We start from the raw sequence: 19,708 nt of genomic DNA, 5'->3' as shown, positions 1-19,708 counted from the left end.
GTTCAATAAAATGTTATTTTTATGAAATATCATGGTGGTGCCTAAACAGTCAATGAGTTCTTTTTTCCATTTTCAATCAGTCCATTATTGAAAGAACTGAAATGCAGTTAATGAAAGGGGCAGCCCAAGGACAGTCAGGCTGGGAAGGAAATGAGGTGGAGCTCTGTCTGACTTGCTGAAGTTTCTAATGCAAATTGTGAGAAGCTCACAGTGTGCATTGAAATCAGAGTAAGTAGTTTCAGGCCAGGAGAGGAGCCGGTACAACTGTACAAGACTGCAGGGAAGGCTGTAGGTCAGCATTAATGCATCTCTTGGCTCCTAGACAGGATGCACTTGGCTACTGAGCTCTTCTTCAGACCGGCCGCTCCTACTGTCCTCTCGGTTGAATGGACGTCATTACCCTAGATCAGTGGTTCTTAACCTGGGTTCAATCGAACCCCAGGGGTTCGGTGAGTCAGTCTCGCGGGTTCGGCGGAGGTGAAGACCCACACCCGACTCATATGATTCGTGCAGTAAATATTCATTATTATGTTTTTGTGTGAAAATCATGTTCTTAATGGTTTTGTTCATTTTGTGCACCTATGTATAAATATATACCTAAATATATACCTATGTTTTGAATTTGAAAAATCATATTTTATTTTTCCAATTAAGAAGGGTTCGGTGAATGCGAATATGAAACTGGTGTGGTTCAGTACCTCCAACAAGGTTAAGAACCACTGCCCTAGATACAGTCATGGCCGAAATTGTTGGCACCCTTGATATTTTTCCTGAAAATCAAGTATTTCACACAAAAAAGGTATTGCATTAACACATGTTTTGCTATACACATGTTTATTCCCTTTGTATGTATTGGAACAAATATAAAACAGAGGCAGAAAAGCAAATATGACATAATGTCACACAAAACCCCAAAAATGGGCTGGACAAAAGTATTGGCACCCTTAACTTAATATTTGGTTGCACACCCTTTGGAAAACATAACTGAAATCAGTCGCTTCCTATAACCATCAATAAGCTTCTGACACCTCTCACCCGGAATTTTGGACCACTCTTCCTTTGCAAACAGCTCCAGGTCTCTCTTATTGGAAGGACACCTTTTCCCAACAGCAATTTTAAGATCTCTCCACAGGTGTTCAATGGGATTTAGATCTGGGCTCATTGCTGGCCACTTCAGAACTCTCCAGCGCTTCTTTGCCATCCATTTCTGAGTGCTTTTTGACGTATGTTTGGGGTCATTGTCCTGCTGGAAGACCCAGGATCTTGGACGCAAACCCAGCTTTCTGACACTGGGCCCTACAGTGCGACCCAAAATCCTTTGGTAATCCTCAGATTTCATGATGCCTTGCACACAGTCAAGGCACCCAGTGCCAGAGGCAGCAAAACAACCCCAAAACATCATTGAACCTCCACCATATTTTACCGTAGGTACTGTGTTTTGTTCTTTGTAGGCCTCATTCCGTTTTCGGTAAACAGTAGAATGATGTGCTTTACCGAAAAGCTCTATCTTGGTCTCATCTGTCCACAAGACGTTTTCCCAGAAGGCTTTTGGCTTACTCAAGTACATTTTGGCAAACTGTAGTCTTGCTTTTTTATGTCTCTGTGTCAGCAGTGGGGTCCTCCTGGGTCTCCTGCCATAGCGTTTCATTTCATTTAAATGTCGACGGATAGTTCGCGCTGACACTGATGCTCCCTGAGCCTGCAGGACAGCTTGAATGTCTTTGGAACATGTTTGGGGCTGCTTATCCACCATCCGGACTATTCTGCGTTGCAATCTTTCATCAATTTTCCTCATCCGTCCACGACCAGGGAGATTAGCTACAGTGCCATGGGTTGCAAACTTCTTGATAATGTTGCGCACTGTGGACAAAGGCAAATCTAGTTCTCTGGAGATGGACTTGTAACCTTGAGATTGTTGATATTTTGACACAATTTTGGTTCTCAGGTCCTCAGACAGTTCTCGTCTCCTCTTTCTGTTGTCCATGCTTAGTGTGGCACAGACAGACACACAATGCAAAGGTTAAGTGAACGTCTCTCCTTTTTATCTGCTTTCAGGTGTGATTTCTATATTGCCCACACCTGTTACTTGCCCCAGGTGAGTTTACAGGAGCATCACATGCTTGTAACATTCTTATTTATCCGCAGTTGTGAAAGGGTGCCAATACTTTTGTCCAGCCCATTTTTGGAGGTTTGTGTGACATTATGTCGAATTTGCTTTCTTTCCTCCCTTTTTTTGTTTTGTCCCAATACACACAAAGGGAATAAACATGTGTATAGCAAAACATGTGTTAATGCAATACGTTTCGTGAGAAATACATGATTTCCTGGAGAAATATCAAGGGTGCCAACAATTTCGGCCATGACTGTAAATATATCCTTTATTCCGCAGGCTGTTGCATCTACGAGAAGCCGAGGGCTTTTGGGGAAAGCTCCACCGAGAGCGAAGATGACGACGAGGGCTGCGACAGCTCCCACTGCATCCGGGGCCACAAGAAGAAAACACCCGGGTCCGGAGAGGGCCCGCCACCGTCAAGCCACGAGAACGCCGGCGCCATGCAGCACTGAGGAGGCTGGGAGAGAGTGACGGCGTGCATCTTAAACACACAGAAACATCACTGTAATATCTCAGCTGGCGACTCCTATCTCTTCCAGAGTGTGAGAGTCAAAGCAGCGAGTTGCTGGTTAAGTGTTTTGTATCGGGTCACCATTGAGGAATACTGTGGCTAGGACACTGGGTGGGGGGTAGGGAATAGCGTGTTCAACCTGAGGTCTCATGAGATGGCGTTCTGTTCTTTACTGAGCGGGGTGACAGCCGTTAAGCTCAGGCTTAACATTACACATGTTTAATGCACAGTCCTCTCTTCCTCTGTACTGGCGTGATGTCTCCTCCGCCAGAAACCATATCTCAGTGAATGTACATGCATGGAAGCCCCTCTTCCGCCAATGCTGCTATCTCTCTCTTGTCTAGTCACTGGCCACCCCTCATCCAGCCGCCTCTTGCGCCTTTCCATCAATATTACCATTCCTCCTTCCAGTAAGATATAATCTAATGAATGTATTTTGTCAATGAGATTCCCCAAGGAGACGCCCTGTTAGTTTAACATAGCATATGCTCCAGATTCAGTATAATTTATTCAAGTATGAAAGGCTTGCTTATGTTGCGTACTGTATTATAGCCAGTATGGAAGTGCAGTATCCTGTAGGTAGAGGATATTAGACTTTATTTTTGAAAAATAGGGCAGAATATGTTGAAGTGTAGAACTCCGATGGATGCTGCCAATTCTCTAGCTCCAGTTAGAAATGGCAAACGTGGATGCTAAGGGCAATGGAGCCATGTCACCCTTTCGTGTCTGTTATCATACATTGAGGTCAAACGCTTTGTCACCCACTAGTTGCGTTTTTTGTAATTGGGTTTGGACCAGGAAATGTCTCTCAGTAAGCCCCGGGTCACACTAGAATATGCCTGCCTTCCGCACGCATTTTCCACACCGCAGTGAAATCACGCTTCCCTTTCAATCTGCTGCTGGTGTTGGTGCAATGTTAACGACACCCAAAATGCAGGTTGCAAATGCAGTGCGCCGGATCGCAGGGTACAAAACATGAAATCCGGTTGCAGTGCTTTTCTAAAATTGGTGCATGTACTGTTTTGACACGATGCGGTGCGATTTGAGCCCATTCAAAATGAATGGGTTCAAGTCGCACCACACAGAATCGCATATGAATTGTATAGGAATGCAGTGCACTTCCCATGCCATTTGTAGTGTGAACCTAGGCTAAGTGATAGCATGGTCCCTTTGAAGAGATGCTGCATTCGCTGTGAAGACTTTATATGTAGTAATGCAGATTCCATGGGCTCTTCTGCCTGGCAGCTGTATAGAGGAACATCCTCCCCTGGTAATTGCACCTGTTACTTGGTTTCATTGGATGACCCACCGTAAATATGGCAGCTCTGATAGCACAGCACATGGAGATGTGTTCAGCTCAGCCAGTCAAATTTCATAATTGAGGTACACCCAGGTTTCTGAGTTTGGTGACAACCAGCTGATAGGCAACAGGTCCTTGACAACCAAGCTAGCTTTAGAACACAACACTGTCTTTTAACCCCTTTACGCCGGCAGCACACAAATGTGTGGCCTTCTGGCGTCTGGGCCTAGAGGCCGAGCAGCCGCACATTTGCATTCATGTAAGAAAAAACATGTTGAGGTCCCGGTCTGCTCTTTCGATCGGGACCTTCCCCGATCATGTGACCGCCGTGACGTCACGGCAGTCACATGATCCCTAAACCACGCCCCACCCACCCCGCCTCCCGGCGTCTGAAACTCCTAAAGGGCCGGGAGGTGCCAGCGGGAGGGGGTTAAGTGACTCTTGAGGTACCCCTCTGATTCCCTTGTGTGTTGCTCTGGTCAATTCAACAGGCAACTAGATGCCAGTCCGCTGGTATGAATATGTCAGAGTCCGGGAAATATCTACAAAATAATGGAACCAAACTGAACACTATGGAGGGGATTTACTAAAACTGGAGAGTGCAAAATCTGGTGTAGCTCTGCATAGAAACTAATCAGCTTCCAGGTTTTATTTTCAAATCTTAACTGAACAAGTTAGAAGCTGATTGACTACCATACATAGCTGCACCAGATTCTGAGTTCACCAGTTTTAGCAAGTCTCCCCTAGGTGTCTTTAAAGTGATCCTTGAAGAAAGTACCGCTCTGATACTCCTGTGTGTTGCTGCAGTCAGTTCAGCCTGCTACAAGGTGCTGGTCCACTGGTATGAGCACTGTGTACACCAAGGTTGTAAAAACGTCAGGTGGCTTTGGTGCTCTCTCCACCTCTAACTCATTTCACTCCTATAGGGCTTAATCTTTAAAGTGTAACTCCAGGATTTTTTTAATATTCCATTTTTAGCCCCCCCTATCGTGCTAAGCTTCACTTGCCTTCTCCACCTTCCAGCACTGACCCAGACTTCCTGCTTAGTCCAGTGCCCAAGGTCCTCTCCAGGGCAATACCTTGTCATTCTGGCCATTGAGCCCAGCATGTGCTCAGCATAACTGCCCCTTCCGTCCTGAGCTGCGTCATCATCCTGGCTGGGAATTCAAGCGCCATACGCCAAAAAGAACCCAGATGTGAGACAAATTTTATGAAATCGACTTCAGCCTGGCTCCAAGCAGGTCACACTTTCCGACGCGTTTTGTCCTGCCTACACGGCTTAACGAAACGTGTTGGAGCTGTGACTTGGTTGAAGCCACTTTCATTCGTCTCACGCTTGGGCTCTTTCTGGTTCTTGGATTTCCTTTTTGTTAATGTTTGCTTACTGAGCCCGAATGGGCTTTCTCCAAGCCGGCACCCTTTTAGTGCGAGTCAATGGAGGCTGTTGGAATGGAAACCTGGAGCGGCATCGTAAGCTTTCTCAATGAAGATCACGCTGGCTGGGCTCACAGTGCTCTAGGACAGAGCAGCACACGCATCTTTACGGGAGCGCTCCTCGGTTCTGAAAGAATGCCTAACCCCCATTACTGCCAGATGAAAAGCAGAATAGGCCAGGGGCTGACATAACATGGTTGACAATAAGGCATTAAGAAACAAAAGTATGTTAGGGGTTTAAAAAAAAACTGGTGGGGGAGAGTGCAGGGCAATGCTGGAATTTGGCTTTAAAGAGGACTGTGCATCAAAATGCAAGGTCTACTTAATCTGCTCCATCCATGTAAAAATGTGGCATTACAGCTATAATGGGAAAAAATTTATATATATATATATATTCGGTATATAAAAATATGTATGTGAATTATACTTACTTATCACTTGTTCCTTGAAGCGTTGACTTTCCACATCAAGATGGGCTTCCACTGTTCTTCCGAAACTATATATCAACAGAAAGGATGTGATATCCAAAACTGATGCAAAATTCTTTATTTCCAAACAGGGGTGGACTGACAACTCATGGGGCCCCCGGGCAATAGGGGATCATGGGGCCCATGTGTCCTTGCCCAAACTCAAAAAATCCTATGAAAAAGGTACCAGGGGCATCTCATGGGGCCCCCTACTGACCCCGAGCCCTTGGGCAGTGCCTGAGTTTCCAAATGCTCAGTCCGCCCCTGCTTCCAAAGTTGGAACAGTTTCGAGCGACCACCCTCTTTGTCAAGCCATGTGTGATTTGACATAGCGTGGTCGCTCAAAACTGTTCAGTCTCGGAAGTAAAGAATTTTTCATCAGTTTTGGACACCGCATCCCCTTATTTTGAGATTTTCTTTTCAAGATTTGGGATCCCCAGCTTACTCAGGATCCATCTGGAAGGTCCAATATGGCACTCTTGCCTAGGCAAAGAGGGCAGGAGTAAGGTCTAAGATAAGTATGTTTCTTTCTTCATGTACTTTGATTTTTACATGGGGCCGGGCTGTAAGGAGTACGTGAACCGTGCATTTTGATGCCAGCTCTGCTTAAAAGAGAAAAGCTCCCAACACTAAGGTAAAGGGACTCACATTTTGGGGTTTCTATTTTATAGGGAAGCTTTCCATGCCTCTTGAACCAAACTAAAAGTGGCTGAAGAACTTGTGGGTTATAGCAAGCAATCTCTTGTGCGTTGTCCTTGGCAGCCAATCAGATTCTGCCATTGCATCCTGGGTGTTAGAGGCAACACAGATAGTATTCATTTTGAACACTGGGTCTTTCATGTATTTTAACAAGCCTTAGAGTGTGTTCTGTATCATAACCGCATAAAATACATACATAAAACCATTTCCTTGGCTTTTTCTAATTTTTTTCCTTTGATTTGTACACTTCTCCTCCCCGCGCTCTGTACATGCGTCATTGGGCAGATGTTGTGAGATGCACGGCAGATGTAAAGTTGGGCTTTAATGACCCTATTAGCATGGGTCCTATATGATTGTTCAGTTTGCTCTTTATAGAATTCTGTATATTGTGATTTTTTTTTTTCTTCTTTTGAGAATTAAACTATTTTTGTTTGGTATCTGTGTCCAGAAAATGTTTTTGTACCACGCAGGATTTGTCATTTTTAGGTGGTAGTTCATCATGAGACAGCTCCTAACATAGAAAAGTGACGGCAAAAAGGTGGTCCAATTCCTTTAATTTTTTTTTTTTTTATTTACTTTTTTTGTCTTAGCATGTCCCATGTATGTTTGAAACCACTTACTGTTTGTTGACTCAGTACCTGTGCTGGAAGTCTATTCCAAGTATCTACTACCCTGTCAGTAAAATACGTCTGTGCTCTGCCTGCTGTAGGTAAAGCAGTATTACACCCAAAACCAAAAATTTAATATATAGCAGTTTACCAATCATTAGATGTGGTGGCTGCATTAGTTTTTTTTTTTTCTGTTAGGTTTTTTTCCCTCACTTAGTGATCTGGGCAGCATTATTGAGACACAACTCTGAAGGAATGAGCACAGGAGGCACAGCCACATTGTGAGTTGGTGGGGGGGGGGGGGGGGGGTAGTGTTGGATGTACTAGCAGATTTAAATACTTTAAAATTGAAACCAAACTCCAACTCACACGTTGTAATCAGTTACAGCAGTGTTATTTTTCCCTTTTGGGATAAAGGATTTACATAAAGAATTAAAAGCTGATCATTTTAATCACCATGTCAGGGTTAAGTGGTTTGTCTCATCCATGTAAACTTATACAGTTGTGACCAAAATTATTCAACCCCCACTGAAATTGAGTGTTTTGGCCAGTTTGACATTGCTTTTGATCATTCAGTCATCTTGCTTACATTTACATTAAAGAGGCACTTGTAGGTCAGACAAATATAACATAACAGTTATAATGAAATAACCACAAATGTCTTTTCTGTGCTCACAGCATTATCAGTTTTATTCAACCCCCAAGTGACATTCAATCTTAGTACTTAGTACAGCATCCTTTTACAGTTATAACAGCTTTTAAACGTGAAGCATAGCTTGACACAAGTGTCTTGCAGCGATCTACGGGTATCTTCGCCCATTCTTCATGGGCAAAGGCCTCCAGTTCAGTCACATTCTTAGGCTTGCGCACTGCAACTGCTTTCTTTAAGTCCCACCAGAGGTTCTCAATCGGATTTAAGTCTGGTGACTGCGATGGCCACTCCAAAATGTTCCAGCCTTTCCTCTGCAACCATGCTCTAGTGGACTTGGAGGTATGCTTGGGATCATTGTCCTGTTGAAAGGTCCAACGTCTCCCAAGCCTCAGGTGTGTGACGGACTGCATCACGTTTCCATCCAATATCTCCTGGTACTGAAGAGAATTCATGGTACCTTGCACACGCTGAAGCTTCCCTGTACCTGCAGAAGCAAAACAGCCCCAAAGCATGATTGACCCTCCACCATGCTTCACAGTAGGCAAGGTGTTCTTTTCATCATAGGCCTTGTTCTTCCTCCTCCAAACATAGCGTTGATCCATGGGCCCAAACAGTTCTAATTTTGTTTCATCAGTCCACAGAACACTATCCCACAACTTTTGTGGTTTGTCCACATGGCTTTTGGCATACTGCAGTCGACTCTTCTTATTCTTTGGAGACAGCAAGGGGGTACGCCTGGGAGTTCTGGCACGGAGGCCTTCATTACGCAGTGTGCGTCTTATTGTCTGGGCTGAAACTTCTGTACCCACATCTGACAAATCTTTTCTCAGTTCCTCAGCAGTCACACGGGGACTTCTCTCCACTCTACGCTTCAGGTAGCGCACAGCAGTCGAAGTCAGCATCTTCTTTCTGCCACGACCAGGTAGCGTTTCAACAGTGCCCTTTGCCTTGAATTTGCGAATGATGCTTCCTAAGGTGTCTCTTGGTATGTTTAACATCTTTGCAATCTTCTTATAGCCATTGCCCTTCCTGTGAAGAGAAATCACCTCTTCTCTTGTCTTCCTGGACCATTCTCTTGCCTTCACCATGTTTGTAACCACACCAGTAAATGTCTAGAAGGAGCTGAGTATCACAGTCATTTTAAAGCTGCCTAATTGGTGCTTATTATGCTTGATTGCTGCTCGGTGACATCCACAGGTGTTTTCAATACCTGATGGAAAGCACCTGTATGAACCTCTGTTCTTCAGAGTGGTAGTCTTTAAGGGGTTGAATAATTGTGGCAATGAAGAAACCACATAAGAACCATTTACTACTGTATTACATAAACAATTGATGTCATTTTAGTTGCATTTGGGTAGTTACAACGTCCTTGTAGGATTTGATTCTGAATACAATTCCAAATGTACACTATAGTCCCTAAACCCCTTTACAGCATTGGGGGTTGAATAATTTTGGTCACAACTGTACATCCAGCTGGAGAGCTTGTGCTTTGAAAAACAACAGACTTGCTGAGTGGATCATCTAATGAAAATAGAAAGAAAGCCATAAAAAGAAAATTAATGCAGCCATCAAATCTAAGAACTGGTAAGCCACATTATAAAAAATGTTTGGGTTCAATACGGCTTCAAAGGAAACTTTTGTACGCTCAATCAAAAGAAACTTTCAGACAAGTGTACCGGCTGTGGTCAGGCCGCTCCAATACAACATGACTATCCTTTCGATGGGCACCTGGAAGTGGCTCTAACCACAAAGACATAGAAGGAGCATCAAAACGAAGAGATCAGCCCAAGATCATTTTTATAATTTGATCACATAAAAGAGCCAATGCGTTTTCGAGGCCTCGGACATTCCTCTCTTCATCAGGGATACAGGATGCACTGATATTGAGTTCTGATGAAGGGGCAGGGTGTTGACTCTCCAAATGCTTTGGCTGTTTTATGTGAGGAAAATGTATAACCTATTAAAGGCAACTTAGACTCTTCTCTTTTGAGCACTCCTTTCTGGATTTATATGAACTGTAGGCATCTAGACACGGTCACTCACAGATTCCATCGCACCATAGACATTTTATTCCACATGGCTGGCTTACTGACGGTTGTCACTGTGGCCATGCCCTGCTGATGCATTTCATGGCAGCAGCTCTAAGCATTTAGGCATCTAGACGTGGTGAACACAACTTGCTGAAGTTCAAACTGAGCACCAGAATTGGAAAGTAAGGGGATTTAAGTGACTTTGATGGTGGCATGGTTGTTGGTGCCGGAAGGGGTGGTCTGAGTATTTTAAACTGCTGATCTACTAGTATTTTCACACACAACCATCTCTAGGGAAATCAAGACTCAGGCCAGTCGCTGCTTAGGGCCGATATGTAAATATGAGCAAATCTTGAGTTTACATGTTGGCCTAAGAAATGAGTCATTTGTTCACTGGGCATGTTGGGGGAGGAGCTAGTGATTCTTGCATGTAGGACATATGAGCATCAGGTCCACTCTGACGGCAAGGCCAATCAAATTTGATACCTGCAAAAAGACTCCTCCAACTGACCATTAGCGTGCCTTTGATGGGACATGAACAGAATTGTTTTGGGAGTATTGCAGTCACCCATCAGGTCCACACTAACGGCCAGTCGGAGGAGCCTATGTAGAATTTGATTGGCCAAGCTATTCAAATTCTACACATACAGAAATGGCTCATCCATTTGGCGTTCAGCTTTGACCTTATGACATCTGATGGTGTCTAGACTGAAAGATTTATAACTTTTGGTTAGAGTAGCTTATCTTCCCTTGAAGTTGGCAAAACCTCTTCTACGCACTTTGGGGGGGATTTACTAAAACTGGAGCACTCAGAATCTGGTGCCGCTGTGCATGGTAGCCGATCGGCTTCTAACTTCAGTTCGTGCAGTGAAGCTTTGACAATTAAACTTGGAAGCGGATTGGTTTCTATGCAGAGCTACAGATTTTGCACTCCGCTTTAGTTAATCCCCCCCTATGTGACAGACCTTGGTCTGGCTAAAGAAAATGCAGATAAAGCAATATCCAGCTGTCAAGGTGGTAGCAGACCCTCCATGTCACCAAATGAATGAGATGTGTAGAATCTAAGGAGTCACTAGATATTTACCAGCACATCCCATAATGGGTGATGGACTTGGCTGTGGGAAGGCTCAGAGGTTGTAGCCTTCAGGTACACCCAGTAAAGAAAAAAAAAATCCAAGAGGCGCCTTGAACTCATACAAAAGTAGTGAGAAAACAAAAACATTTGGAGAGCTCACTGGCTCAGGTTAGGCTTTTCAGAGCTACCCTCCTGTCGGTACATAGCAGGTTACTAGAAAAATAGGCAAGCACCAAAGGAAAGTGTCCTAGACCAAAGGATAATAGAGTCCAAATTAAGTTATTTACAAAAAAGTATAACACAGTTTGGGATCAGAAAAAAAAACCCCCCTTCATCAGGGCTTCAGTTAAAATAAGAGCCTTGAATGGACTCAAAACAGAGCTTTCTTGTGTGAATCTATGTAGGAAAGCTAATGGACCAGAATAGTTACCTTGATTGCTCACATAGATTCTGCTGGCCATTAACTTATGCCAAGATGATAATTTTATCATTCAAAACTACAATAAAAGTATATAAAATAAGAAAAAGGTAACAGCAAAAAGTAACCCTCTTCAGTCAAAAGCAAAAAGCTCAATGTCTATATTCAGCCCCACTGGAGCTATAGTATTTAGTGCAAAGATCCATTTGGAGTCACTCTAGGACATTTTACAAATATAGTCACCACCACCAATCTGGTGACACTATTTCCACCCCACAAAAAATGGTCTTGCTTAACCACTTGCCTGCCAGAGGATTTACCCCCCCTCCTGACCAGGCCATTTTTCATGATATGGCACTGTGTTACTTTAACTGACAGTTGCACGGTCATGCAATGCTGTACATAAATTAGATTTATCTCATTTTTTCCCACAAATAAAGCTTTCTTTCAGTGGTATTTGATCACCTCTGCATTTTTTATTTTTTGCGCTATAAACAAAAAGAGGCTGACAATTTTGAAAAAAAAAATATATTTTTTTTTTCTTTTTGCTATAAGACATATCCAATAAAAAAATGTAAAAATCAAATTTCTTCATAAATTTAGACCAAAAATGTATTCTGCTACACGTCTTTGCTAAAAAAAAAAAATCCCAATAAATGTATATTCATTGGTTTACATGAAAGTTATAGCGTCTACAAAAGGCAGTATATACAGTGCATCCAGAAAATATTCCAAGCGCTTAACTTTTGCCACATTTTGTTATGTTACAGCCTTATTCCAAAATGGATTAATTTAATTTTTTCCCCTCAACATTCTACAAACAATACCCCATAATAACAACGTGAAAGAAGTTTGTTTTGAAATCTTTGCAATTTATTAAAAAAAAAAAAAAAAAAAAAAACACATGTACATAAACATTCACAGCCTTTGCCATGACACTCAAAATTGAGCTCTGGTGCATCCTGTTCCCATTGATTATCCTTGAGATGTTTCCACAACTTGATTGGAGTCTACTTGTGGGGAATTCAGTTAATTGGACAAGATTAGGAAAGCTGTCTATATCAGGTCCCACAGTTAACAGTGCATGTCAGAGCACAAACCAAGCCATAAAGTCCAAGGAATTGTCTGTAGACCTCCGAGACAGGATTGTATGAAGGCACAGATTTGGGGAAGAGTACAGAAAAATTTCTGCAGCATTGAAGGTCCCAATGAGCACAGTGGCCTCCATCATCCATAAATGGAAGAAGTTTGGGACCACCAGGAATCTTCCTAGAGCGGGCTGCCCGGCCAAAATGAGCGATCTAGGGAGAAGGGCCTTAGCCAGGGATGTAACCAAGCACCTGATGGTCACTCTAAAAGAGCTCCAGCGTTTCTCTATGGAGAGAGGAGAACCTTCCAGAAGAACAACCATCTCTGCAGCACTCCACTGATCAGGCCTGTATGGTAGAGTGGCCAGATGGAAGCCACTACTCAGTAAAAGGAAAATGGTAGCCTGCCTGGAGTTTGCAAAAAGGCACCTGAGGGACTCTCAGACCATGAGAAACAAAACTCTCTGGTCTGATGAAACAAAGATTGCACTCTTTGGCCTGCATGCCAAGCGTCATGTCTGAAGGAACCCAGGCACCGCTCACCGCCTGGCCAATAACATCCCTATAGTGAAACATGGTGGTGGCAGCATCATGCTGTAAGGATGTTTTTCAGCAGCAGGAACTGGGAGACTTGTCAGAATCGAAGGAAAGATGAATGCAGCAATGTACAGAGACATCCTTGATGAAAACCTGTTCCAGAGCGCTCTGGACCTTAGACTGGGGTGACGGTTCATCTTTCAACAGGACAACGAACCTAAGCACATAGCCCCCATAACAAAGGAGTGGCTACGGACCAAATCTGTGAATGTCCTGGAGTGACCCAGCCAGAGCCCAGACTTGAACCCAAATGCACATCTCTAGAGAGATCTGAAAATGTCTGTGCACCGACGCTCCCCATCCAACCTAATGGAGCTTGAGAGGTCCTGCAAAGAAGAATGGGAGAAATTGCCCAAAAATAGGTGTGCCAAGCTTGTAGCATCATACTCAAAACGACACGGGGCTGTAATTGGTGCTAAAGGGGCTTCAACAAAGTATTGAGCAGAGGCTGGGAATACTTTATGTACATTTTTTTTTTTTCGTTTTTTATTTTTAATAAATTGCAAAGATTTCAAAACAAACTTCTTTCACGTTCTCATTATGGGGTATTGTTTGTAGAATGTTGAGAAAAAAAATTAATTTAATCTATTTTGGAATAAGGCTGTAACATAACAAAATGTGGCAAAAGTTAAGTGCTGCGAATACTTTCTGGATGCACTGTATACTGGAATTTAAATTTTTTTATATTCTAGTAATGGCAGCGATCAGCAAACTATAGCAGTAATTCTGACACTGGGGGGGTAGCTGATGTGGTGTCACTGACATCCCCAGTGACACTAATACAGTGATCAGTGCTAATAAAAAGCACTGACACTGTACTAATGACACCGGACAGGAAGGGGTTAACATCTGGGGCTATCAAAGGGTTAACAGTGTGCTGTGTGTGTTTTACTAGGGAGACATGCTGCTTTGTATCTCTGCTGTGCAGAGAGATACAAAGCAGCATGTCCATGCCTACAGAAGAGACACCTGTGTTGTTTACACACAGGTCTCTCCCCTGTCAGCTTTGCCAATGATCACTAATTGCCAGCTGGAACCCAGTGGTTGACATCCCCAGCCACCAATAGCGGCACAGGTAGGGCGGCATGTGTGCACGCCCCTCTACCCGGAAATGCAAATCACGTGTGTGTATATATATATATATATATATATATATATATGTAAAGTTGGCACACCATTACACCTCTTATTCTGCACTGTTAATCTGAAGAGATAAGTTCACCTTTCTTAACATGTTACATGTTGCATCCATATTCAGGGTGTAACATGTTACAATCTGACCTGCCCCTGATCCGCGATTTGACAGCTAGCGGGGGATCTTCTCCCCCCTTCTAGCTGTCATATTTTAAAAAAACGTGGCCGTGTGGGGACCCACCCGTTCAGCCACGTCACTCATTCACAGCATTCTGTGAATGAGAGACTACAAGTCCTGACTGCCTTAGCGGCTGTCATCTTGTAGTCCTCAATGAACTACCATGGCGCTGTGGAGTACAAGAGCCTCATCTCTCCCTCCTCATTGGCTGAGACAGCAGTGGGAGACATTGTCAATCACAGCCAGTGAGCCAATGAGAAGAGAGAGAGGGGTGTTTTTGCTGCTGCTCTTTTTCAGGCTGGTGTACATTTGGTTTTGTATCCATCTCTCTTTCCCACATTTGCTCTCATGCACCATCATAACTATCTGACATGATTAGTATACATCTACTGAAGGCTTGTGCCTCAGATGGAGTATACTTTGCTAGGCAAAGGTAGACGTAAATCACTAAAAGAGGCTTTACTGAACCCAAAACCACCTGAATGTACCAATAAACAGTTTTGTCTCTTGACATTCATGTTCATGGCAGCCAGGCAGATCCTGGCAAAAGCATGGTGGTCTTCCATACTTACAACTGCCCAGGTAAAACAAAACATGACCAAAACAAAAAATGGTCAAGGTTCTAGATGACAAGACCTTAAATTTCAAGAACACCTAATCTTTATAGATAGAATTCTAACTTCCTGTGGTTATGACAGGTCCATGCTACTTATGTAAGATAATGATTTGGCAGGTTTCATTTCCTCATGGGTGGTTCTCAGGGTGGACTTCTTCCCTGGCATTCCCCTTTCCTTTATCCCTCATTCCTTTCTTCCTTTGCTTTCTTTGCTTTTTCTCTTGATCCTCTCTCAGTGCCCACACCATTGGGGTCACCTACTTCAACTTGAAGTTACAGCATTTCTCATAAGTCTTATTCAATTGCCCTGGTATATATCAGAAACTCCCAATCCATGGAGTTCTGGAGTGGATTGCAGGGTGGGTAATGCTGAAGGACATCCAAATGTATTCTTATTATAGCTAAATTGATACCCAATACTCATAATTCTGGTACGAAATACTTGGCCTTTGGACCCTTGGATCTACAGTGGGGCAAAAAAGTATTTAGTCAGCCACCAATTGTGCAAGTTCTCCCACTTAAAAAGATGAGAGAGGCCTGTAATTGGCATCATAGGTAGACCTCAACTATGAGAGAAAAAATTAGAAAAAAAAATCCAGACAATCACATTGGCTGATTTGGAAAGAATTTATTTGCAAATTATGGTGGAAAATAGGTATTTGGTCACCTACAAACAAGCAAGATTTCTGGCTCTCACAGACCTGTACCTTCTTCTTTAAGAGGCTCCTCTGTCCTGCACTCATTACCTGTATCAATGGCACCTGTTTGAACTTGTTATCAGTATAAAAGAAACCTGTCCACAACCTCAAACAGTCACACTCCAAACTCCACTATGGTGTAGACCAAAGAGCTGTCGAAGGACACCAGAAACAAAATTGTAGACCTGCACCAGGCTGGGAAGACTGAATCTGCAATATGCAAGCAGCTTGGTGTGAACAAATCAACTGTGGGAGCAATAATTAGAAAATGGAAGACATACAAGACCACTGATAATCTCCCTTGATCTGGGGCTCCACGCAAGATCTCACCCCGTGGAGTCAAAATGATCACCAGAACGGTAAACAAAAATCCCAGGACCACACGGGGGGACCTAGTGAATGACCTGCAGAGAGCTGGGACCAACGTAACAAAGGCTACCATCAGTAACACACTACGCCGCCAGGGACTCAGATCCTGCAGTGCCAGACGTGTCCCCCTGCTTAAGCCAGTACATGTCCGGGCCCGTCTGAAGTTTGCTAGAGAGCATTTGGATGATCCAGAAAAGGATTGGGAGAACGTCATATGGTCAGATGAAACCAAAATAGAACTGTTTGGTAGAAACACAACTCGTGTTTGGAGGAGAGAGAATGCTGAATTGCATCCAAAGAACACCATACCTACTGTGAAGCATGGGGGTGGCAACAGCATGCTTTGGGGCTGTTTCTCTGTAAAGGGACCAGGACGACTGATCCATGTACAGGACAGAATGAATGGGGCCATGTTTTGTGAGATTTTGAGTGAAAACCTCCTTCCATCTGCAAGGGCATTGAGGATGAAACGTGTCTGGGTCTTCCAACATGACAATGATCCCAAACATACCACCCGGGCAACGAAGGAGTGGCTTCGTAAGAAGCATTTCAAGGTTCTGGAGTGGCCTAGCCAGTCTCCAGATCTCAACCCCATAGAAAATGGGAGGGAGTTGAAAGTCTGTGTTGCCCAGCGACAGCCCCAAAACATCACTGCTCTAGAGGAGATCTGCATGGAGGATGGGCCAACATGCCAGCAACAGTGTATGCCAAGCTTGTGAAGACTTAGGAAACGTTTGACCTCTGTCATTGTCAACAAAGGATATATAACAAAGTATTGCGATGAACTTTTGATATTGACCAAATACTTATTTTCCACCCTAATTTGCAAATAAATTCTTTCCAAATCAGTCAATGTGATTGTCTGGATTTTATTTCTCATTTTGTCTCTCATAGTTGAGGTCTACCTATGATGCCAATTACAGGCCTCTCTCATCTTTTTAAGTGGGAGAACTTGCACAATTGGTGGCTGACTAAATACTTTTTTGCCCCACTGTACTTCTTCTTCATACAAGCCCATTGTACATGGTGTTACATCTTGTTTATTGGTGTTGAAAACATGGACATGATATTGGACATCTTTATGCCTGGACACTATATTCTGAAACCTCATGTTATGTAATAATTTATTGCTGTGACCTTGAAATGTTAACATCAATAACAATTTATTCACAAGAATATTTGGGACTCTGTCTACCTGTGCCAGGGCAATATCATCCAATGTCCAGGGCAACGATGTCAAACTGTGCATCCCCCTTCCCGCATTCATGATGTGCAAGCTTAGGGGATCCTACGCCCAGCAGTCAATTGCTTGTCAAAATCACTGCCGCTGTCACTACTCCTGTCAGCCTTGTAACAGAAAGAAAGTGCCCCCATTCCTACAGTAAGCCATTGCGCCCAGGGCAGCTGTCCCTCCTGCTCACCCCTTGTCTTGCCCTGCTGTCTACCTACATACATCCCATGACCCCTCTTTTCTCTAACCTTGAATTCCTTCCAGCATTACTTCCTCAGTTTTTTCTTGCATGGAATAGAATGTAAGACAATACTAGGATTGCCCAACCACTGGTTAATGTTGAACTCCCCTCTTTACAATTCTTGCCTCTTCTTCTGGCCCCAGGCAGATCCCCATGGCTAAAGCGACATCAGCTCCATACTTTTATTTTTTCTCCCAAAGTAATCTCTCTTATTCAAAGATCTTTTATAGGATTTGAGAGTTTTCTATTACAGGAGCAGAGACGAACTCATGAACTATCCACAATATATAAAATGCTACTCCAAGTCCTCTACCCTTAGACCAAACCTTTTTTTTATCTAAACGGGACAAAAAACTTGGTTCACCCATTTTTTCCTCTGATTAGGAATAAATCCGTGCTATAAACCCATAATCTCTCAATCCCTTCCAAACACCAAGAACAGAATTACAAAATTATATCTTGATAGTATAAATGTCCTAGTGAGCTCCACAACTTCTGACAAATGCAGGTGCTGCTTGTCAGCCATGGACACTATGACCCATATTTCGGACACGTGCCCCCATATTATTCCCTTTGGGACCAAAAATCTCCCAAAATTATTGATATATGTCTCAAGCCCAAATCATGCATCACCCTTTTATCGATTCTACCTGGATCACTAAAAGTGGAAGTTTAGACAGATAATTAAGTCATGATAGATCACTTCATGCTGGCCCCTTTTGCAGGTATAGCTATGTAAAAACATTACAAATAAGTGCCTATACTGTTTAAAATCCAGTAACACACTGTCTCACCCTGCTCTACACATGTTCAGTTGCTCTCTATTCTTGGCATTGTGCCTACAATCAGAGCCACTAGAGGCCGATCAGCTGACAGCTTCAAGCTTTACTGTTGCTGAAGGGGAAGAAAGCAACAGGGATGGCACAGACTGTGCAGAGGGAACACAGATTAGGGAGGGAGAAAAAAAGCAGGAGAGATGACAGGATAAACTTTGCTGCCATCTTATTCCTTGATATTCTCTCCTTTCTCCCTCATTGGCAGCCTGTGAACTTGAACTTGAAGCACTGTAAAGCTTCTGTCAGTCTTCCTCTCTATCTGAGCCAAGACATACAATCAAGGCTGGCCATTTTCATGTTTTAATTGAGGATAGTGACCTACTATATAGTTTTTAAGACATAGAAAAGGGGGAAGGTTTCCAAGAAGGAAGTGACTGCTCTGGACTTCAACAAAATGGTGTCCTCCAGCAAGAAGAAACAGGCACAATGCTGGAGGCAATTTACAGCACACACTAATTTTTTAATAATAATTAATATGGAATTTACAGTGTATGCTCTTATGTTAAAAAACATTTATTGTTATCAAAGTGTTATGGGTAATGTTCTGCTTCCATTCTATCTGAAAGGACTTGCTACGCCATTCCCTTACCACCGCTCAAACCATTATAGCAATTTATTGGCGTAAAGCTAATACTCCCTGAGTATGTAAATGAATGAGATTAAATCCATGGAAGTAATCATACATAGAGAGGAAAGGAATTTGGAATTTGGAACTATTTCCAGTGTCTTGGTTCCAATCTGACTACTTTCAGCCCTCTGACCCATTTTCTACTTATTTATAATGGAACATAGGTTGATTTACTAAAACTGGAGGATGCAAAATCTGGCGCAGCTGTACATGGTAGCCAATCAGCTTCTAACTTCAGCTTGTTCAATTAAGCTTTGACAATAAAACCTGGAAGCCGATTGATCTCTATGCAGAGCTGCACCAGGTTTTGTACTCTTCCATTTTAGTAAATCAATCCCAATGTATCTCTGAGCCTTCTGGAATGTTACATGATAACATTATGTTGTGTAAGAATGCAGCTCAGCTAAATAGTAGTTATAATAGGAAACATAAAAGTGTAAGGACTAGCGAGCGCACATAAAAGCAGCTAAATGCACCAAAAGGAACCACAGTAAACCTTTCTGAAACAAGCCAATGTAAAATAAAGTGCAGCGCTAAAAAAGGGATGATAACCAGTAAATGCGAATATTATACATGCGTATGAATGTCCAGTATACTGTGTACTATAAATAAGTAAATAAAGAGTACAAGGTATAATATTGTGACTTGATAGAGTATAAGTAAAGAGTCCAAGGTATAATATTGTGACTTGATATGCCCAGTGCGGGTTCTAATCCTGCATCCAGATGTGAGAGTATGTAAAGATTGCCCACTCACCAGAAGCGCAATCTTAATGCGCATATAGA

At 43.0% G+C, this 19,708-nt stretch overlaps 1 protein-coding gene across 1 annotated transcript in view; it reads left to right on the top strand.

Moving 5' to 3' along the window:
* The window catches only part of PPP1R11 (protein phosphatase 1 regulatory inhibitor subunit 11), a 27,154-nt gene extending 20,193 nt beyond the window's left edge, over positions 1-6,961 (top strand). The window contains exon 3 of the mRNA XM_089652707.1: positions 2,390-6,961. Coding sequence (XP_089508833.1) covers positions 2,390-2,565 — 176 coding nt within the window. The 3' untranslated portion in view covers positions 2,566-6,961. The remainder of the gene's footprint in view (positions 1-2,389) is intronic.
* The last annotated feature ends 12,747 nt before the right edge of the window (positions 6,962-19,708 follow it).

Source organism: Staurois parvus, unplaced genomic scaffold (assembly GCF_062004578.1).
Source record: "Staurois parvus isolate SC_StPar_1 unplaced genomic scaffold, SC_StPar_1.0 ptg000690l, whole genome shotgun sequence".
NCBI classification, from domain to species: Eukaryota; Metazoa; Chordata; class Amphibia; order Anura; family Ranidae; genus Staurois; species Staurois parvus.
The sequence above is the reverse complement of the archived record's forward strand: the minus strand, read 5'-3'. Positions and strand labels throughout refer to the sequence as shown.